General features: G+C 40.7%; 1 protein-coding gene across 2 annotated transcripts in view; it reads right to left on the bottom strand.

The window, feature by feature from the left end:
* Gspt1 (G1 to S phase transition 1) overlaps nt 1-18,815 on the bottom strand; it is a 40,282-nt gene that overhangs the window by 8,792 nt on the left and 12,675 nt on the right. For both annotated transcript variants that reach the window (XM_036194667.1, XM_036194666.1), the window contains exons 5-11: nt 17,957-17,990; nt 10,178-10,255; nt 7,661-7,841; nt 5,675-5,829; nt 5,357-5,497; nt 2,340-2,433; nt 990-1,070 (exon numbers count right to left, since the gene is read on the bottom strand). In XM_036194667.1, the coding sequence (XP_036050560.1) occupies nt 990-1,070; nt 2,340-2,433; nt 5,357-5,497; nt 5,675-5,829; nt 7,661-7,841; nt 10,178-10,255; nt 17,957-17,990 (764 nt within the window). The remainder of the gene's footprint in view (nt 1-989; nt 1,071-2,339; nt 2,434-5,356; nt 5,498-5,674; nt 5,830-7,660; nt 7,842-10,177; nt 10,256-17,956; nt 17,991-18,815) is intronic.

Genomic DNA, 18,815 nt, shown 5'->3' with positions numbered 1-18,815 from the left:
CTCTGGGAGTTCGAGGCCAGCCTGGGCTACAGAGTGAGTTCCAAGACAGGCTCCAAAGTTACACAGAGAAATCCTGTCTCGAAAAACCAAAAAAATAAAATACAATAAAATAAGAGGGGCAGCTGACACTAGCATTCATCCTTGCTCCTGGTTGCGGATGCACTGTGACCAGCAGCCTCAATCCGTAGCCTTGACTCTCCTGCTTAACTAAGAGCTGAAAGGAAACCTTATTCCCTTGAGATGCTTCACTCACCAAAAAAATGTATTGTATATATGGGTGTCTTGCTTGCATGCATGCATGTATGTGCCCCATTGGTGCCTTCAAAGGTCAGAAATAACAGCAAATTCCCTGGAACTGGAGTTATGTTTTGTTGGGAACCACTGTGTGGGTGCTGGGAACTGAAAACAGGTCCTCTGCAAAAGCAACAGGTGTTCTTAACAACTGAGCCGTGTCTCCAGCTCCCTTGATTTGCTTTTAAAAAATTATTTTTTGGCCGGGTGGTGGTGGCGCACACCTTTAATCCCAGCACTCAGGAGGCAGAGCCAGGTGGATCTCTGTGAGTTCGAGGCTAGCCTGGGCTACCAAGTGAGTTCCAGGAAAGGCGCAAAGCTACACAGAGAAACCCTGTCTCGGAAAACAAAAAACAACAACAACAACAACAACAACAAAAAACAAAACAAAAAACAAACAAACAAAAAACACGTTCCTCAATCACTCCAAATCTCTTATTTGATTTGCCCATATCATTAATGGGACAGGTTGATAGTTTCAAACTTTCATGGTGCACCTTCTAGCTCTAACATGCTTGAAGGATCAGCTGACTCTTCCATTGTCACTGAATAAAAAAAGACTCATGTGTTCTTATATTTCACACTGAGCATTAATAAAATAATTATTACTTATAAAAATTGGTGGAAAAGAAGTTTCTGAAAAATTTGGAATCTGATATTTTCAAGAACGACCGTATGAACACAGGCTAAACTCTTACCTTATTTGGCATCATTACAAGCTGCTGGCCTTTACAAATAGATCCAGATTCCAGCTTTCCCAGGACCACAGTCCCCATATCCTATTGAAATTTAGAATAAAAAAATTAAAAACACACAGACTTTTATTGCTGGTTATAGCAGGTGAACAGCCCCAAGTGAAATTCTATAGGATTTATCTATCAAGTAAAGTCTTTAGTTTAATAAGTGGCAGAATGCTTATGATATTTTTTTAAGTCTAATCTTTTTGCCTTTATATATAATTTACTTATTTTTATTTAATCGGCATTGGTGTCTTCCCTGCATGTATGTTTGTGTGAGGGTGTCAGATCTCGGAGTTACAGAAGGTTGTGTACTGCCATGTGGTTACTGAGAATTGAACCCAGGTTCTTTGGAAGAGCAGTCAGTGCTCTTAACCTCTGAGCCTTCTCGACAGCCCCTTATTCTTAAACACAGAGGAGGTGATAAATACTCCCACAATAATATGTATCTTATGCCTTAGTATTTAAATAACAAGGAATGCCCAAGGTTCAAGAAGAAAGCTTCACGCAGATAACCACAGAATTTTATGTTGAAAGATCTGAATTGTTTGTACAGATCTAGACACTTATCTGTTGGTAAACTTTAGAGTGGAGCTAAATGAAAGACAAAAGACTTAAAAGTAGGTAAATATTACATGAATTGGTACTGTCAGAGTTTAAAGATTAAGTTGAGGGCTTGGGATGAAGCTCACTGGTAGATAGCTTACCTGATCTGCACAAGGCCCTAGGTTAACGACCCTGTATTGCAAAACAAAATACCTAAATAACAAAGTTGAAAATCCAACTGAAACCAATGAAGTGGATTTTTTTTGGTAGGGGTTTGAAGTTTTTTTTTTTTTTTTTTTTTTTGAGACAGGGTCTCACTATGTAGCCCTAGCTAGCCTGGAATTTGCTATGTAGATAAGGCTGGCCCTGAGTTAAAAGATCTACCTGTCTCTGCCTCCCAAGTGCTGAGATTAAAAGCTTGTACCACCACACCCAGGAAGTGCACACTGACAACATAAGCCCTCATGTATTGTTGTACTATTATAACTTAGTGCACTATTCTTGCAAGGCTGCTTATCAGTATGTACAATTTTTAAGGTGAAAAAATTTTCAGAACAGCCTTTTCATTGCATCAATATTGCAGCTAAAAAATGACTAGTTTACTAAAAATATACAAGTTAACCTTGTTGAGTAAATCATAGCCTTCCATATGCAAGCTCTCAAAAGGACAATAAACATTGTTCCTAATACATTTTTTATAACTTTTAACAAAACACAAATGATTTCAACTCCCCTGAAATCCAGTAACTTTAATATTTGAGGTACCTTGTACTTATCGACAATTGGCAGCCTGATTGGTCCATCAACTGATCTATTGAAGTTTGGCAAATTATCCAGATATGGAATAAATGGTAAGCCACTGAGAACAGAACAATATCCATCCATTAAAGAAAGTTAACAGTAATTTTTTAAAAACCTATGCACATTTTTCATTTATTTATTTATTTATTTATTTCCATTTCATGAAATTTACACCTCAGAAAACTAAAATAAAACAGAATACCTTACTTGGCCAGATATGGTGACACCACCACGTAATCCCAGTACTTGGGAGGTTCAGAGTAGAGGTGAAGAAGTTCCAGGCTAACCTAGGCTACATAGTGAGATTCTTGTCTCAAAACAGAACACAACAAACCAAAAAACTACAAACACACTTTTGGATGTTCGTCTATTTGTGTGAGTACATGGATATGGAAGTCAGAGGACAATTTGCAGAAGTCAGTTCTCTCCTTTAATGATCTGGGCTCTGGAGAAAGACCTCAAGTCATGAGACTTGGCAGCAAGGACCTTGACCTGCTCAGCCATGCTGGCCTAACTTCCCAATAAATTTATGTGATGTCTAGAAAAAAGTGACTTGTATAGCCCACGTTATAATACTAACCACACGAGGATGATTTTGCTAGGTCTTCTTGACTTGTCTCAAACTCAGACGTCTTGCCTTACTCAGTCCTCAAGTGCTGGGATTATAGGCATGTACCACCACGCCCAACTCTGTCCCCTAATTGTATGTACTGTGACATGTTCTCCGTATCAGATTAGGGTTCCATAGGACAGTTTCCCCTTTACTCTGACTGTGAGGCAGCACTGTCTATGGGGGCCGTGTGTTCTGCAGTAATCAAAAACTGATTCTAACATTTGTGTGCAAGTTCAAGAGATTCACAACAGCCAAAAAAGAAAGAAAACCAAATTTTTTCTGTCCAATTTCAAAGTGCTACAGTAAGCAAGACTGTACCGTCTTAAGATAAACGGTTAAGTCTTAAGATAAACAGAAGAGAAGTGAGTGGAAAAACAAACAAGCAAATAACATTTATGGCCATCTTATTTCTAATGATGATGATAATGCAACAGGGAAATTATACCAAAATAATGGGATTCCCATATACCAAGCAAATGAACCTAGCTAGGTAAAGACCATAAATAAACCTTACACAAAAATTAACTCAAAACAAAACAAAACAACAAACAAAAAAATGAACTGAAAACTAAATAAATATAAAAGGAAAAAAGTTTTTTAGATTTGTCTTTTTTTCTTATGTGTGTTAAATATTTTGTCTGTTCGCGCATGCACAGGCGTGTGTGTGTGTGTGTGTGTGTGTGTGTGTGTGTGTGTGTGTGTGTGTACTAACCAACAAGACAGCATCAGATCCCCTAGAAGTGAAGTTGAGCAATGATGTGAACAATCATGTGGGTGCTGAGGACTAATTTCCAGGTCCTTTTAAGAGCAACAAGTGCTCTTACCTGATGAGCCATCTCCAGCCCCGAAAACCTAAAATCTTAACACTTAATTACTCTAGAAACTAAACTGGCCCCATCCTCTTTCTTCTGTAAGGCTAAATCTTTGTGACCTTGGATCAGCCGATGCTTCTTAATATTTATTTATTTATTGTGTATGTACCATGGTGACATGGTGCACATGTGGAGCTCAGAGGACTGGCAGAGGTTTGTTTTCCTTTTCTACCATGTGAGTTTCAGGGAGTGAACTCAGGTTAGCAGTCTTGGCAGCAGGCACCATTAATATGCTGAGCCATCTCACTAGCTATGTTTTACAAAACAAAACACAGATGTGGTGACTCACATCTATAATTCTAGGACTTCTGAGAGAAGATGGGAGGCAGAGATAAAGTCACGTGGAAGATCACAAGCCAGCAGGAACAGAGTGTAACGGCAGAAACAAGAGTCTCTGTCTAAGCAAGGAAGGTGAGGACTAAGCTCTAACAGGTGCATTCTAACCTCCACCTAGGCACATGTGCACCTGCCCTCATACACACAAGGAAAAACAGGAATGGAGGGTTGAGGATAGTTCACTGGATTCACCAAACATGAAAAAAATCAAAGAAGGGAAAGGTAAGAATGAACTTAATATAAACACTTGCTAATTACCTAGTAAGGGACTTGTACATAAGAAACCCTTCTGGGATTTTGTGTGTTTGAGTGAGTGGGGCTGGGAAATTGAACTCAGAATCCTCATGCTTGTAAGACAAGCAATCTATTGACTTGAGTAATAGGCCAAAGCCCCCGTAAAGAACTCATAGGGCAGCTAGGTGGTGGTAGCACATGCTTTAATCCCAGTACTTGGGAGGCAGAGCCAGGTGGATCTCTGTGAGTTCAAGGCCAGCCTGGTCTACAAAGTGAGTTCCAGAACAGCCAGGGTTACACAGAGAAACCCTGTCTCGAAAACAAAAAAAGAACTCAGATGGCTCACTGAGTATAGTGCCTGCTATGCCAGCACAAGGACATGAGTCTGGACCCAACACCAATGTAAAAGCCAGGTGGTGGCATGCATCCATAATCCCAGCACTGGGAGGAGACAGCCTGATCCCAAGGCTCACTAGCCAGGCACTCTAGCCAAATCAGGTAGTTTCAGGCTCAGCAAAAAACTCACAAAAATAGCTAGTGTCAACCTTAGGCCTGTACATACATAAACATGGGCAAAGCACATCTTCTTACACACACAGCATACACCACAGACACCCCTGCACGTTACACACACAGCATACAACACACACACACACCTGCACATTACACACATTAAGTATACAACACACAGACACCCCTGCACATTACACACACAGCATACAACACACACACCTGCACATTACATACATAAGCACACAACACATAACTCCTGTGTATTTCACATATTAAAAAAAAGAAAAACACATAAGCATTTTAAAAGTCAAAGATCCTGGTATTTTTCAAACCAAGACTACAGCTAAAATTTCCTCAATTACCATTTAGATATGCCCATCCTCCTTTTAAAAAAGTAATAAAAGGTTACTCACATGTACCAAGGACAGAAATCTGATTGCTCTTTGAGATTTGCTCCCGTCAGTCCTGAGCAGGGCATAAAATGAATGTCCTTTTTTGGATTGAAGCCAACTTTTTTCAAGAATGGTACTAGTTTCTCTTTACATTCTTCATATCTATGAATATTTAGAAATAACACAATTATGCCAACTGAGTGTTCACCAGGGAACTAGTGTTTCACCAGGGAACAAATGAAAGCTTAGAAAAACTGGAATAAATAATGCAAACACTAACAAAACATCCTTTTCTTCACCAACATGCCTGTAAACAGCCAGGAAAGCATCCACGCTTACCTCTCGTTACTCCAGTTCACGGTTGGATCATCCATCTTATTAATAAGCACGATTAAGTGTTTGACACCTGCTGTCTTTGCCAACATTGCATGTTCTCTTGTTTGTCCTCCTTTTTCAAATCCGGTTTCAAACTCTCCTTTCCTGGCCGAGATTACCTATTCCAAGAAATCAAGTAATTTATTCTTAGACATTCAGATTCCCCCCACCCCACTACGAAATCTAGCAGCAAAACATGTATTCTTTAACTTCTATTAAGTTTCCAATGGGCGGTTGAGGTGCACACCTTAATCCAAGCACTTGAGAGGCAGAGGCATTTGGATCTGAGAGAGTTCAAAGCCAGCCTGGTCTACATAGCAAGTTCCAGGACCCACAGGACTGTTACACAAAGAAACCTTGTCTCAAAAACACAAAACACACACACACACACACACACACACACACACACACACACACACACACACACACGTTTCCAAGATAATGGGAGCATGTGTGCTATACAATGAGCATGTTGAAATGGCTTAAAGATTTGAGGGTTTGGGTTGAGTAGGTATGGCCCATTGGTAGAGTTACTTCTTTTCTTTTCTTTCTTTCTTCCTTCCTTTCTTCTACTTTCTTTCTTTCTGGAGACAGGGTTTCTCTGTGTAGCTTTTCACCTTTCCTGAAACTCGCTCTGTAGCCCCAGGTGGGCCTACCTCTGCCACCTGAGTGCAGGTATTAAAGGTGTGTGCCACCACTGCCCAGCCTGGTAGTTATTTCTATGGGCTGTGCCACACAGCCCAATGTTTTCCCTAACCCTTCAACTTCCATAAATCTAGGATATGTACATAAACATTTCAAATACCGTCTTTTCAGGTAAAGGATGTGAGGTGATATGTATTTAACAATTTCATAGCCCCAGGTTCAATCTCTGTTGTGTATGCATACAGGTGAGTGTAGGTGCCTGCTAAAGCCAGAAGCATCAGATACTTTTGAAGCTTGAGTTACAGGCAATCATGAGCCACCTGATGTGGAACCTGAGAGAACCTCAGGTTCTACGCATGAACAGTATGTCCTCTCAAGCACTGAGCCATCTCTGCAGCCCGCACTGTGTTTAATCTCTAATACTACAATCAAAATGAATGTGTGCTGATACATACTTGTAATCCTAGCATTTAAGAGTCTGAGACAAGAGGATAATAAGTTTGAGGACAGTATGTACTACCAAGCAAGAAGGAAGGGAAGGAGATATAGGGTTAATTTCAATCTTTGTGGGCTTAGCATTAAAAGAAAAGACAGGCGGCGCTCTGTGAGTTCAAGGCCAGCCTGGTCTACAGAGCTAGTCCAGGAAAGACTTCAAAACTACAGAGAAACCCTGTCTCGAAAAACCAAAAAAAAAAAAAAAGGAAAAGACAGAGCCGGGCGGTTGTGGCGCACTTTTGATCCCAGCACTTGGAACGCAGAGCCAGGCGGGGATCTCTGTGAGTTTGAGGGCAGACTGTTCTACAGAGTGAGATCCAGGACAGGCTCCAAAACTACAGAGAAACCCTGTCTCGGGGGAAAGACAAAAAAACTGCAAATAAACCACTAAATTCTGACACAGATAACAGCTACAATAAAATGTTCAATGTATTTTTATAAGCCAATTATAAAGAGTTCTTGGGGAGGTAAGAGTGACAAAAATGAATATTATGACTATGTGTAGTGTTATAATGCACTACAACTTCCTGAGGGTAAATTAGAATATTAAAGTTAGGTTGTGGAGTACACCTTAAATCAGAGGCCAGTAAATCTGAGTCTGAGGCCAGCCTGGTCTACATATCAAATTCCAGGCCAGCCAGAGTTACATGGTGAGACCCTATTTCACAAATCAGTGCTAGAGCACTTGCACAGTAATATATAAAGGTCATGGGTTCAAGCCTTACAGTGGGAAAGAAAAGAGGAGGACACATGCACCATTAATAAATACGCCCAAATACAAACAGCCCGGAATAGAAATGTCTTTCTTACCAGTACAGCCAAGTCAGCTTGAGAGGCACCACCAATCATATTTGGGACAAAACTCTTATGGCCAGGAGCATCTAGAATTGTAAAATGCTTCTTTTCGGTTTCAAAATAGGCACGACCCACTTCTACCGTTTTACCCTTGTCTCGTTCCTCCTGATTTGTGTCTAAGGCCCAAGACAAGTACCTGGAGGATATTTTTTAAAAAAGAATACGATTATCATTAAAAATATTCTTCTACCAAGAAGCATGTAACTATGACATCCAGTTTCATCTCCACTATTCATCTGTGTCATAAGACTAGTAAAATAAAACCAAGAAAATTAAATATGCATTGTTAGGATGCAAACAGAGCCTATACATAGTGAGCTAGTCCATAAGCAACATTATTCATAAGAGGAAACTGACCACTTAGGGAGAAAGACTACTTAAGTGCTGGGTGTGGTATTACACATCTCTAAATCCAGTATCAGAGAGATGGAAGCAGGAGAATAGTGAATGTTTGAGACCATCCCAGCTACCCATCAAAAATCCTGTAAGAAAGAAAAGAGATGACAGAGAAAAGGAAAAACAAAGATGAGCCATGATATTAATGCTGTGGTTTGAACGGAATGTCTCCCAAAGTCTTGGGCATGGGATATTCTGGTCCACAGTTGGAGGCTTAGAAGGTGTGGCCTTGTGGACGAGGTATGTCATTGAAGGCTGGCTTAGAGAATTTAAAGCCTTACACTATTTCAGGTTCACTCTCAGCCTGTGTGCTCCAGCCACCATGGTGGCCTGCTGCTATGCCTCTCAGTCATGTGGATTTGTATCCCTCTGGAACTGTAAGCCCAAATAATTCTTCCTTCTGTAAATTGCTTCTGGTCATGGTGTTTTATCACAGCAGTAGAAAAATAACTATTACAACTAATTCCAGTATCACAGAGTGAAGTCAACACCTCCTTATTTCACTTTTCTAATTATGTAACAGAATACAATGATTGCAAAAAACAGGACATTAAAGCCAGAGCGTGTTTCATACCTGTAAGCCAATACCTGTAATCATTTAAAGACTAACTACAATAAACTTTGAGGCCAATCTGGGCTACAAATGAGCTCATCTCAAAAAAAACAAACAAACAAAAAAAAAAAAAAACAAAAACATATTTCTCCACAAGGCCACCATTCACAGCATGTTGGAACACTGGTTACTTACTATTAACTACTGATATGCACCAGTAATGACATATGCCTTTGATTCCAGCACTTGGGAGGCAGAAGCAGGCAGATCTCTGTGAGTTTAAGGTCAGCCTGGTCTCCAGAGTGAGTCCCAGGACAGCCAGGGCTACACAGAGAAACCTTATATCGACAAACAAAACAAAACAAAAATTCTAGTATTACTACACAATGTGAGAATTATCTACAGAAATTGTAACAGCTTGTAATCTTTTAGTCTAATACTAATTAAGACTTCCCATTTGCCAGGCATGCTGGCACACCCCTTGAATCCCAGCACTCAAGAATCAGAGGCAGGCAGACCCCTGAATTTGAAGCCAGCCTAGTCTAAATGATGAGTTCCAGGTCAACCAGAGCTACAGAGACCCTGTCTCAACAACAACAATTGAGTACAGAAATGTGGTCCTTTCTGAAAAGGAGCATTAGTGTCGCATTGAGATAAGGGCTGCAAACTTAAGTGCTAGGGACTTAACCCAAGTTTCTCATACAAGCTAAGCATTCACTGAACTACTCACCTACACTCCCAAAATGTGTAATTTTAAAAAACAAAATAAGTAAGGTCACAAAACACCCTCCTGCATGCGTTTGCATGTGTGCTCGCAAACACACACACAGGATCTTTTCTCTTACCATTGATGATTTTTTTTCTTCCAGCACTTATTTACATAATGATCATATATCCCATGTACAATCATAGCTCTTTTCTCTCCAAATACCACTGCAATGTTAAGTTTTAGTCTTGCTTAGTATAAATTTCGTAATATCAACTTTTTCCTCCCTTTGGTTTTGAGACAGTTTCTCTGTGCAGCCCTGGCTCTCCTGGTCACTCTGTAGACCAGGCTGGCCTCAAATTCAGGGGTCTACCTGCCTCTGCCTCTGAGTGCTAGGATTAAAGGTGAGCACCACAACTGCCTGACAAGAAAAATATAATCTTTTAATGGTTATACAATTGCTGAATTAGATGGATGTCTTAAAATTTATTAAACAATTTTCTTACTTCCAGATCTTCTTTATGTAAGTTAGGAAGTTATCATCTCACATCATAATGTGAGAATAAGAAAACTTTGCCTTTATTATATAGTATTTTAGATGTCAAAAATTTGTTTTAAATCACTTCTATTGAGATAGGGCCTCACTATGTTGCCCAGGTTGGCCTCAAACTCTTGGTGTCAAGCATCCAGAGTACTGGGACCATAAGCATGTATCACTGGGCCTGGCTGAAAATATGCATTTGAACAGACTACAAAAACATTAAGGGTACTGTGTTTCCTTAAAAGTAACTTCTAGTATCATAAAAGTTTACTATACCAGGTTTCTCTGTTTTTTTCTTTAGCTTCTCGTTCATATTTCTCAAGTGTCCTTTTGTCCACCATTCCAGTCAAATACCTGAAAACAGTTAAAGACAAAAAAAAAAGAATACGCTTTAGTGACTCAGTACAGTAAGGGAATTGTTCAGCACTTGAAGAGACTCTGAACCACAGGAAAATGGGTATTGAGAGAAGAGCCGCCCCCTTCATCTCTGTGCAGAGCGCAGTTTGCAGCAGCCAGCCTTCCTCTTCCACCATGGGGAAGTCACCCAGGGACTGAGTCCAGGTGGCTAGCTTTGGTGACTTTGCCCACCGAGTCATCTCACTAGCCAAAAACCCAGCTCTTTTAAAGTCAATGTGCATTTGTAGAGCCAGTATAATATAAAAAGGATATTTGTATCATTTCAAATTATTAGATGAGAACAAAAGTACTTCACAGTGAAAAACACAGTCAACACCTTACAGAGGCCATGACCTGAGCTCACATTAATACTTTGTAAACTATATTGAGTATGTACAACACAGTTCATAGCATCATCCACACAGGACACAAAATATAGTACGTCTTCTGTGACAATCTTTTTTTTTTTTTTTTAAATTGGTTCATGTTCCTGGAGTTGTGTCCATGCCAGTGGATGCCCACACGCTCCAGAAGAGAATTTGACATCGCTGCTGCCGTTGTTGCTGTTATAGCAGTGGCGGCCACTGCTGCTACTGTTTCTGGGATTGCCATTTCATAACTGGTTACTACAGCTAGCACAGTGGAGACCCTGACAGCAAAAGTAGCTACCACAGTTAATTAATCTTTCATTCTATTGGGCATGACAAATTGAAATCTATAGTTATATACATTTTCGATAGGCTTTGAAAGTTATAAATTTACAAACTCAAGTTCCATTTGCTTTTGGGATACCATCTTACAAGGACTCCAATTTGCAGTAGGGCTCGTTAAGGAATGACTCAGTTGCCTTTAGCCTACCGGCTATGGGTGGATTAGGACTTCTGTTGGTCTTTTCTGTGTTGAACACACAGATTTCAAGCCCAGCACCATTTTGAGATCTTTGGCAGCAGTTAATTCTGCAGCTCACACACAGTTGAGCCTGTATGTTAATGAATATTCAGAGATGGGTAATGCCTGGGGGCCCTCACCAACCTAAGACAGAACACCTGTGTGGCCTGGACAGGTGTCTCCATGATGGGTAAGGTGACCTGCTGATGTCCCATGCAACCTAAGTCAGAAGCTCATTTTTTAGTAAAAGGGGGGACCTGTAGGTCCCTGGCCCCCGTTTTGGGTAACTGTTGCTTTGCTTGCTGACCTTGACCTAGATATCCTCCCTATGCTAATTCCCTGCTGGGTTCCACCCTCCTGAATGCTTAAGGGAAGTTCCTGGTCTGTGTTTCCTGCATGTTGGGCATTAACAGCTTAGATGCAAGACTGTAAAACATCAGTAGCGAAGTTCTGCCCTCTGGGGTTCTCCTTCAATAAACGACATTTGACATTTTAAAAATATATATATTTTATTTTATTTTTGGTGCATTTATGTTTTGCCCTCATGTATGCCTGTGTGAGAGTGCCAAATCCCCCAGACTGGAGCTACAGACAGTTGTGAGCTGCCATGTGGGTGCTGGGAATTGAACCTGGGTCCTCTGGAAGAACAGTCACTTCTTTAAGCCATCTCTCCAGTCCCTTCTGTGATATTCTTGATACAAGAAAGTATCAGTCCTGTCCAAACCACAGAACATTATATGAAATAACCAGTTCACATTCTTTAAATTACTAAGGCCAGGGGTCAGAGCCGGCTCAGCAGTTAATAGGTTTTCTTTTCTTCAGGAGGACTTCAGTTCAGTTCACAGCACAAACATTAGGCAGCTCAAGTCACCTGTAACTCCAACTCCAGGAGAGCCAACACTCTTTTCTGGTCTCCTGGGGCATTACCATACACATACATTTTTAAAAAGGGAAGGGGGCCTGGAAAGATGGCTCAGTGGTTAGGAGCAATTGCTGCTCTTGCAGAGGACCCAAGTTTGACTCCCAGCAGCCACATGGGAGCTTACAACTGCCTGTAAACCACAATTGCAGGAGATCTAGCACCCTCGTCTAGCCTGCTCAGGTACATACATGCACATAATATATATAATACAAGTAGGCACATGAACACATACACACAAATGCAAATCATTTGTTTTTTAAAGATGACAAAGACCATAAAAGAAGGAAAACTGAAAATGTTACAGATTGAGGGCTCTGGAGATATACTAATGCTATATATATATATATAATTCAAGATCATAAGAAATTAACAATGACAAAATTGGTGAAATTCAATAAAGATCGGCTGTTTAATTAATTAGTTAATTAATTAGTTTGTTTGGTCGGTTTTTCAAGACAGGGTTTCTCTGTAGTTTTGTGCCTTTCCTGGATCTCGCTCTGTAGACCAGGCTGGCCTTGAACTCATAGACATCCGCCTGCCTCTGCCTCCTGAGTGCTGGGATTAAAGGCATGTGCCACCACCGCACGGCTCCTGTTCAAATTTTTTTTTTTTTTTTTTAAGCTGAGGATCGAACCCAGGGCCTTGAGCTTGCCAGGCAAGTGCTCTACCACTGAGCTAAATCCCCAACCCCCTGTTCAATTTTTTAAATGACCATCAGATGTCCTGTTGATGTTAAAAGTTGCAATGCAAACTTGAAGATTATGGTGGCACCCTGCAGCCTGGCATCCAAACCAACCAACCAATGAATCAACTAACACCAACCAAGGTCAAGCTTTTTGCCTCTGAAATGTTTTTGTTGTTGTTGTTATTTATTTATTTTTCCAAGAAAGGGTTTATATATGTAGCCCTGGAAACTCACTCTGTCGACCAGGCTGGTAATGAACTCACAGATCTGCCTGTCTCTGTCTCCTCCTGAATGTAGGTAGGGATCAAAGGTGTATGCCACCATCACCTGGTATTTTTTTCTTTTTGTAAGCAGTGCTGAGGACTCAACCCAACACCTTATGTATGGTTGCTTAGTTAGTACTCTTGATACGGATTTATATCCCCAGCCCTGGTTTTCCAGTTTGATTATAGTTTATGTATGATTTTCACATTAGGTTAAACTGAATAAAGAGACTGTGGAACTCTGTATTGTTTCTGGTATCTTTCTGTAAGACCAACACACATGTACCCACATGCAAATGAACATGTAAGACAAAAAATTTCATGTTAAAGATTCCGCAGGATACATTAAGATCATTATATATAATATATATCCTCTAATTTATATGTGTACAAATTCTAATGTGCAAGCAGTGAAGTTCTGTCAAATGGTTTTTCAAAGTGAGATAATTTTAAAATAGCTTTTGTCAATGTGAGACTATTGTCTGAATAGCTTCCTAGTAATGCATGCTAGCTGTTATTCAATCCAAATCCAAGCTCCTGTCCTTCTCATCCCAAATATTACCTACATAATCACCTACAGTATGATGTTCTTCACAATCTGAATGTAAAAAAATCCAAAGCAGTGAAGAGGCCACCCTAACTACAGCCCATCAATAAAAAGCATACTGTCTAAAACATCATCAAATAGGTATAACACCTGCAACCACAGAACCTTCTTAGCTAACTGAAGATCTCTCTTTTAGGGACATTTTCAAGAGTAACAACAGCAGGATTACCACTGAAGACTATCAATTAGGCAAACCAAAAGCATGGCCTTGGGTCCTCTGATGACCAACTCCGAACAAACAGGTCCAAATTTTAAGAAATCCCAATTTTGGGACCTTTTAAATAATTACAAAAATGTACCAAATTGGGAAGGTAGCTCAGTAGGTAGTTTACTGCACAAGCCTCAACAACCTTAGTTCATATCCCTAGAACCCAGACACAGCAGCACACATGTCTGTAATCGGTTAGAATTCTACCCTTACTCCACTTGTGAAACCGCACATGAGCAATTCAGGAGTTAAGCAAAAGGTCTTGCATCTTACAACGTGTGCACAACGTGGAACCACAATCAGTGCATGCATAGTATAGCTCTGCATGAGTGGTATAGCTCTGTAAGCCCACCTGTGCCCGCTCACCAGGAACCCTTAAAAAGCCTGATGCAGACCCCACCCTCTCTCTCTTTCCCATTCTGCTCTGCTCTCTCTCTCCCAGCCCCTTCATCTTTCTCTCTGCTCCTTCCCAGGCTTGGTTCTCTTGTATTCCACTCCCACACCCCTAATAAAGCTCTCTACTACTAGGCAGTCTTGGACGTGCCTCATGACCTTTCTGCCTGTAACCAGCGCTGCTTATCATTCATTCCAGCCATCCCTTTATAGGGATCGGGAAGCTGGGGGGTTGGGGTGGAAGGACAGCTAGCCTGGTATACACAGCAACCAACAAGAGACCCTACCTCACCCAAGGAGGAAGGTGAAGACTGGGGATTCCCTTTGTCCTCTATATGCACAACATGGCATGCAAGTGCTCCCCCCAACACACACACATGCACAAAGACATATACACACATGTAAAAAGATTTTTAAAAAATTGTAATACCAGAATGCATTACTAGAGGTCAGTCAGTGTCTTTGCAAGTAGGTAGCTTGTATAAAATGGTAAAACTTAGCCAGGCGGTGGTGGCACACGCCTTTAATCCCAGCACTCGGGAGGCAGAGCCAGGTGGATCTCTGTGAGTTCGAGGCCAGCCTGGTCTACTGAGCAAGATCCAGGAAAGGCGCAAAGCTACACAAAGAAACCCTGTCTCGAAAAACAAAAACAAAAAACAAAAAAGGGCAGAACTTGGGGGTAGGGAGATGGCTCAGTGGTTACAGCACTTGTCACACAAACATGAGAACAGAAGTTCATATCCCCAGAACCTATATAAATGTCAGGTGGGAGAGGCAGGTCTGCCATGCCAGTTAGTCCAGCCTCACAGGCAGGGACAGAATTCCAGCGTAAGACGACCAGTGAGATTAGCCAAATCAGGGAGCTCTGGGTATGACTGAGACCCTTGCCTCAATGAATAAGCCAACACCAATCTTGGATCTCTGCATATATGCAAACACATGTGCAGACCAACACACATGCATAGGCTATAGTTAGGGTGACCGTTTCACTTGTTTATTTTTTTTACATTCAGATTGTGAAGAACATCATACTGTAGGTGATTATGTAGGTAATATTTGGGATGAGAGGGATGGGGGCTTTGATTTGCAGTGAATAAAAACCAGCAGGCATTACTAGGGAGCTTAATCAGTGTATACACACTCTCACCACCACCCTTCTTTGATTGAAAAAAAAAAAAAAATCTTGGAATGATGGCCAGACTACTTGCCTTTGATTAAATCTACATACATTTCAGGAGCGAAAGAACAGTTCGCTCCTGAGTCAAAATCAAACTTTGGGTTTGGGAATATAGCTTATTTTGTTTGGTATTCACAGATCCTGGGTAGGAACACCAGCACCAGGGGCAAATGAAAACAGGAAGCTGGGGACTAGCGAGTTGGCTCAGTGATTAAAAATGTTGTTCTTGCAGAGGACCCAGGTTCATTTCCAGGCAACCCCATAGTGGCTCACAACCATCTGTAATAGTACCAGGTAATATGACTCTTTCCCTTTTTTGTTTTTTTGAGACAGAGTTTCTCTGTATAACATCCCAGCTGTCCCAGAACTCACAGAGATCTGCCAGCCTGTTCCTGGGATTAAAGGCGTGTGCCACCATTGCCCGGGTGATATGACTTCCTCTTTTGACTTCTGTGAACATGAGGCATGCACACAGTGCACATACATAGTATGTAAACACATATAAATAAAATAAAAATACATCTTAAAATAAAAATACATCTTAAACAAACAAAAACAAAACAGAAAGCTTTCATTACTCCAAGAAAATTATAGATACACCGCAACTTGCCATGATTCTCTCTTACTCCATCACCAGTCAAAAATACCTTTAGCCAGACACGGTGGTGTTTAATCCCTACACTTGGGAAACAAAGGCAGGAGGACAAGTTCAAGGCCAGTCTGGGCTACATACACAGTGAGACCATGCCCCCAAAAAACCAAAGTAATTTTATTTAGGCATTTTGGAGGTAGAGCAGCAGAAGGATCAGGAATTCTGGGTCATCCTAGACTACATACTTGATTAAGGCCACCCTGGGACACATGCTTCCTCAAAAATAAAGAATAATAAAGCACCTAACCTTGCTTAGCCTAACTCCCTTCTACAAACCCAGAACACTTACGTTAGCTCAAGTCGGGCAAAGTCAAGTGATACAAAGCCACGTAATATGAGAGTGCCGAATGTCTCATATATAGACACCAAAGGACACACTCACGTGCGTGTGCGCGTGCAAACACACACACACACACACACACACACACACACACACACACACAACTATTTAGCTGACACTAGCAACAGTACATTGTAGAGGACTGTTTAGCTTGGTGATCAGTGACTGGGAACTATCACACACTGTCATTGTCAGCATCATAAAGGAGGATCAGACCACCTAGGAAAAGACCTACGTTCAAAGTATGACTTCCAGTTACAGCCAGGGACCATCTGTATATTCAAAGCCAGCTAAGACTTCCCGTAATCTTGGGTTCTACATTAGTTTTCATAAAGTTTTAAGAGGGCCTGGAGAAATGGACCAGCAGTTAAGAGTACTTGCTGCTCTTGGTGAGGACCCAGTTCCATTCCCAGCATCCACAACAGACAACTTAAAACCTCCTGTCATTCTAGTCCCAAGGAGATTCAGTAACCTCTTTTGGTCTCCCCAACCACCTGCATGGATGGTTGCACAAACATAAATGCATACACATACAAAAACAACATCTTTAAAATTTTGTTATTGTTTCCAGACAAGGTCTCATTATACCACTCTGGCTAGCCTGCAACTCTACATACAGACAAGACTGGCCTTGAACTCACAGAGGTCCATCTGTTTCTGTCTCCCAAGTGCTGGGATTAATTAAAGATATGTAACATCATGCCTTGACAAAAATTTTCTTAAAGGGGGGGGAAGGGGGAGGTGGTCTGGAGAGACGGCTTGGTGGTAAGAGAATTGCCTGCTCTTCCAAAGGATCCAAGTTTAATTCCCAGCACTCACATGGCAGCTTACAACTGTCTGCGACTCCAATTCCAGGGAATCTAACACCCTCACACAGACAATACATGCAGGTACAAGACCAATGCTCATTAAAAAAAAAAAAAAAAAAAAAAAAAAAAAGTTATTAAAAGAGAACAACAACAACAACAAAAAGAACAACAACAACAAAAAAGCCAGGAGGTGGTGGTGCATGCCTGCATGCCTTTAATCCCAGCACTTGGGAGGCAGAGCCAGGCGGATCTCTGTGAGTTTGAGGCCAGCCTGGGCTACCAAGTGAGTTCCAGGAAAGGTGCAAAGCTACACAGAGAAACCCTGTCTCGGAGAAAAAAAAAAAAAAAAAAAAATGGAGGAGGAGAAGCAGCTGCCAGGTAGTGGCACACACCTTTAATTCCAGCTATTCATTATTCATGTGCAAACATCATCACCACTACACACACATACACACAAGCACATACACATACCATATTTTGCTTTGTTTTAGAAATACAGTGTTCCATGAGAGTCTCACAGTGATTAAAACTAATGATCATACTACAATAAAAATTACTTAACCTCTGCCTTCCCTACACAGATGATTTATGATTAAAGTTTCTAACTTGAAGTGCTGACCAATTTTTATCTCCCTTGTCTGGCAAAATGAACACTTACAACATCTGAAATTTATCCAACCAGATTAACTCTACCATTAGATAAAAAGAGACTTACATTATTTGCCCTCCAATGGTTGACTTGCCCGCATCTAAAAAGAATAGGAAAAATATGGGAACACAGGTTAAAAACAACCACCAATATATACAAATATAACTACAGGGATTTTTTAGCATACACAATCAAGTCTTGCAAAATCAATTGAATTGTAATAGTAATTTCAGGATCAACTTCTAGGGACCCTCTCCCTTGTACAATGAATGAGGCTAGGATTCCCCATAGGGCAATGATGATTGAGAAATGCTTTCCTAATAAAGAAGACATAATTTAACTCAGGAGGCTGAGGCAAGAAGAACATGGGCTGAAGGCTACATAGTGAGTCCCTGTCTCAAGGTGGAGAGATAACACAGAATTCAGTATTTTCTTCTCACAATTTGACAAGTTAGAAATCATATAATTAAGCAAAGTCTTGTTTTGCTAAGTTAACTAAACCAGTTACTTAGCAAAACATCCAGAAGTTACTCTAAATTACTAATTTCTTATTTCATACAAAATTAAGCTGACTAGTAACAATGTTAATCCCATTAAAATCATATCAACTAAAGAACAAAAAACATGCACATTTCTTGGATACAAACTAATTATCTATTACATTCTGAAGCTTATTTTCTTCCAGTTTTTATGCCATTTCAAAACAGTTCATCTGTCCAAATTTCAAGAACAAAGCATTGGTTTTTTGTTTTTTTTTTTGGGGGGGGGGTCAGCTGAAGCAAGTTAAAAAACATAAAACCAGCGGTGCATACCTTTAGTCCTAGCACTCAGGAGGCAGAGGCAGAGAAGAAGGTGGATCTGTGAGTTCCAGGACAGCCAGAGCTACACAGAGAAACCCTGTCTCAAAACAAACAAAAAAACACCC

This window comes from Onychomys torridus, chromosome 8, assembly GCF_903995425.1.
Source record: "Onychomys torridus chromosome 8, mOncTor1.1, whole genome shotgun sequence".
Classification (NCBI taxonomy): Eukaryota; Metazoa; Chordata; class Mammalia; order Rodentia; family Cricetidae; genus Onychomys; species Onychomys torridus.
Note: the sequence above shows the minus strand (reverse complement) of the source record. Positions and strands in the feature narration are given on the sequence as shown.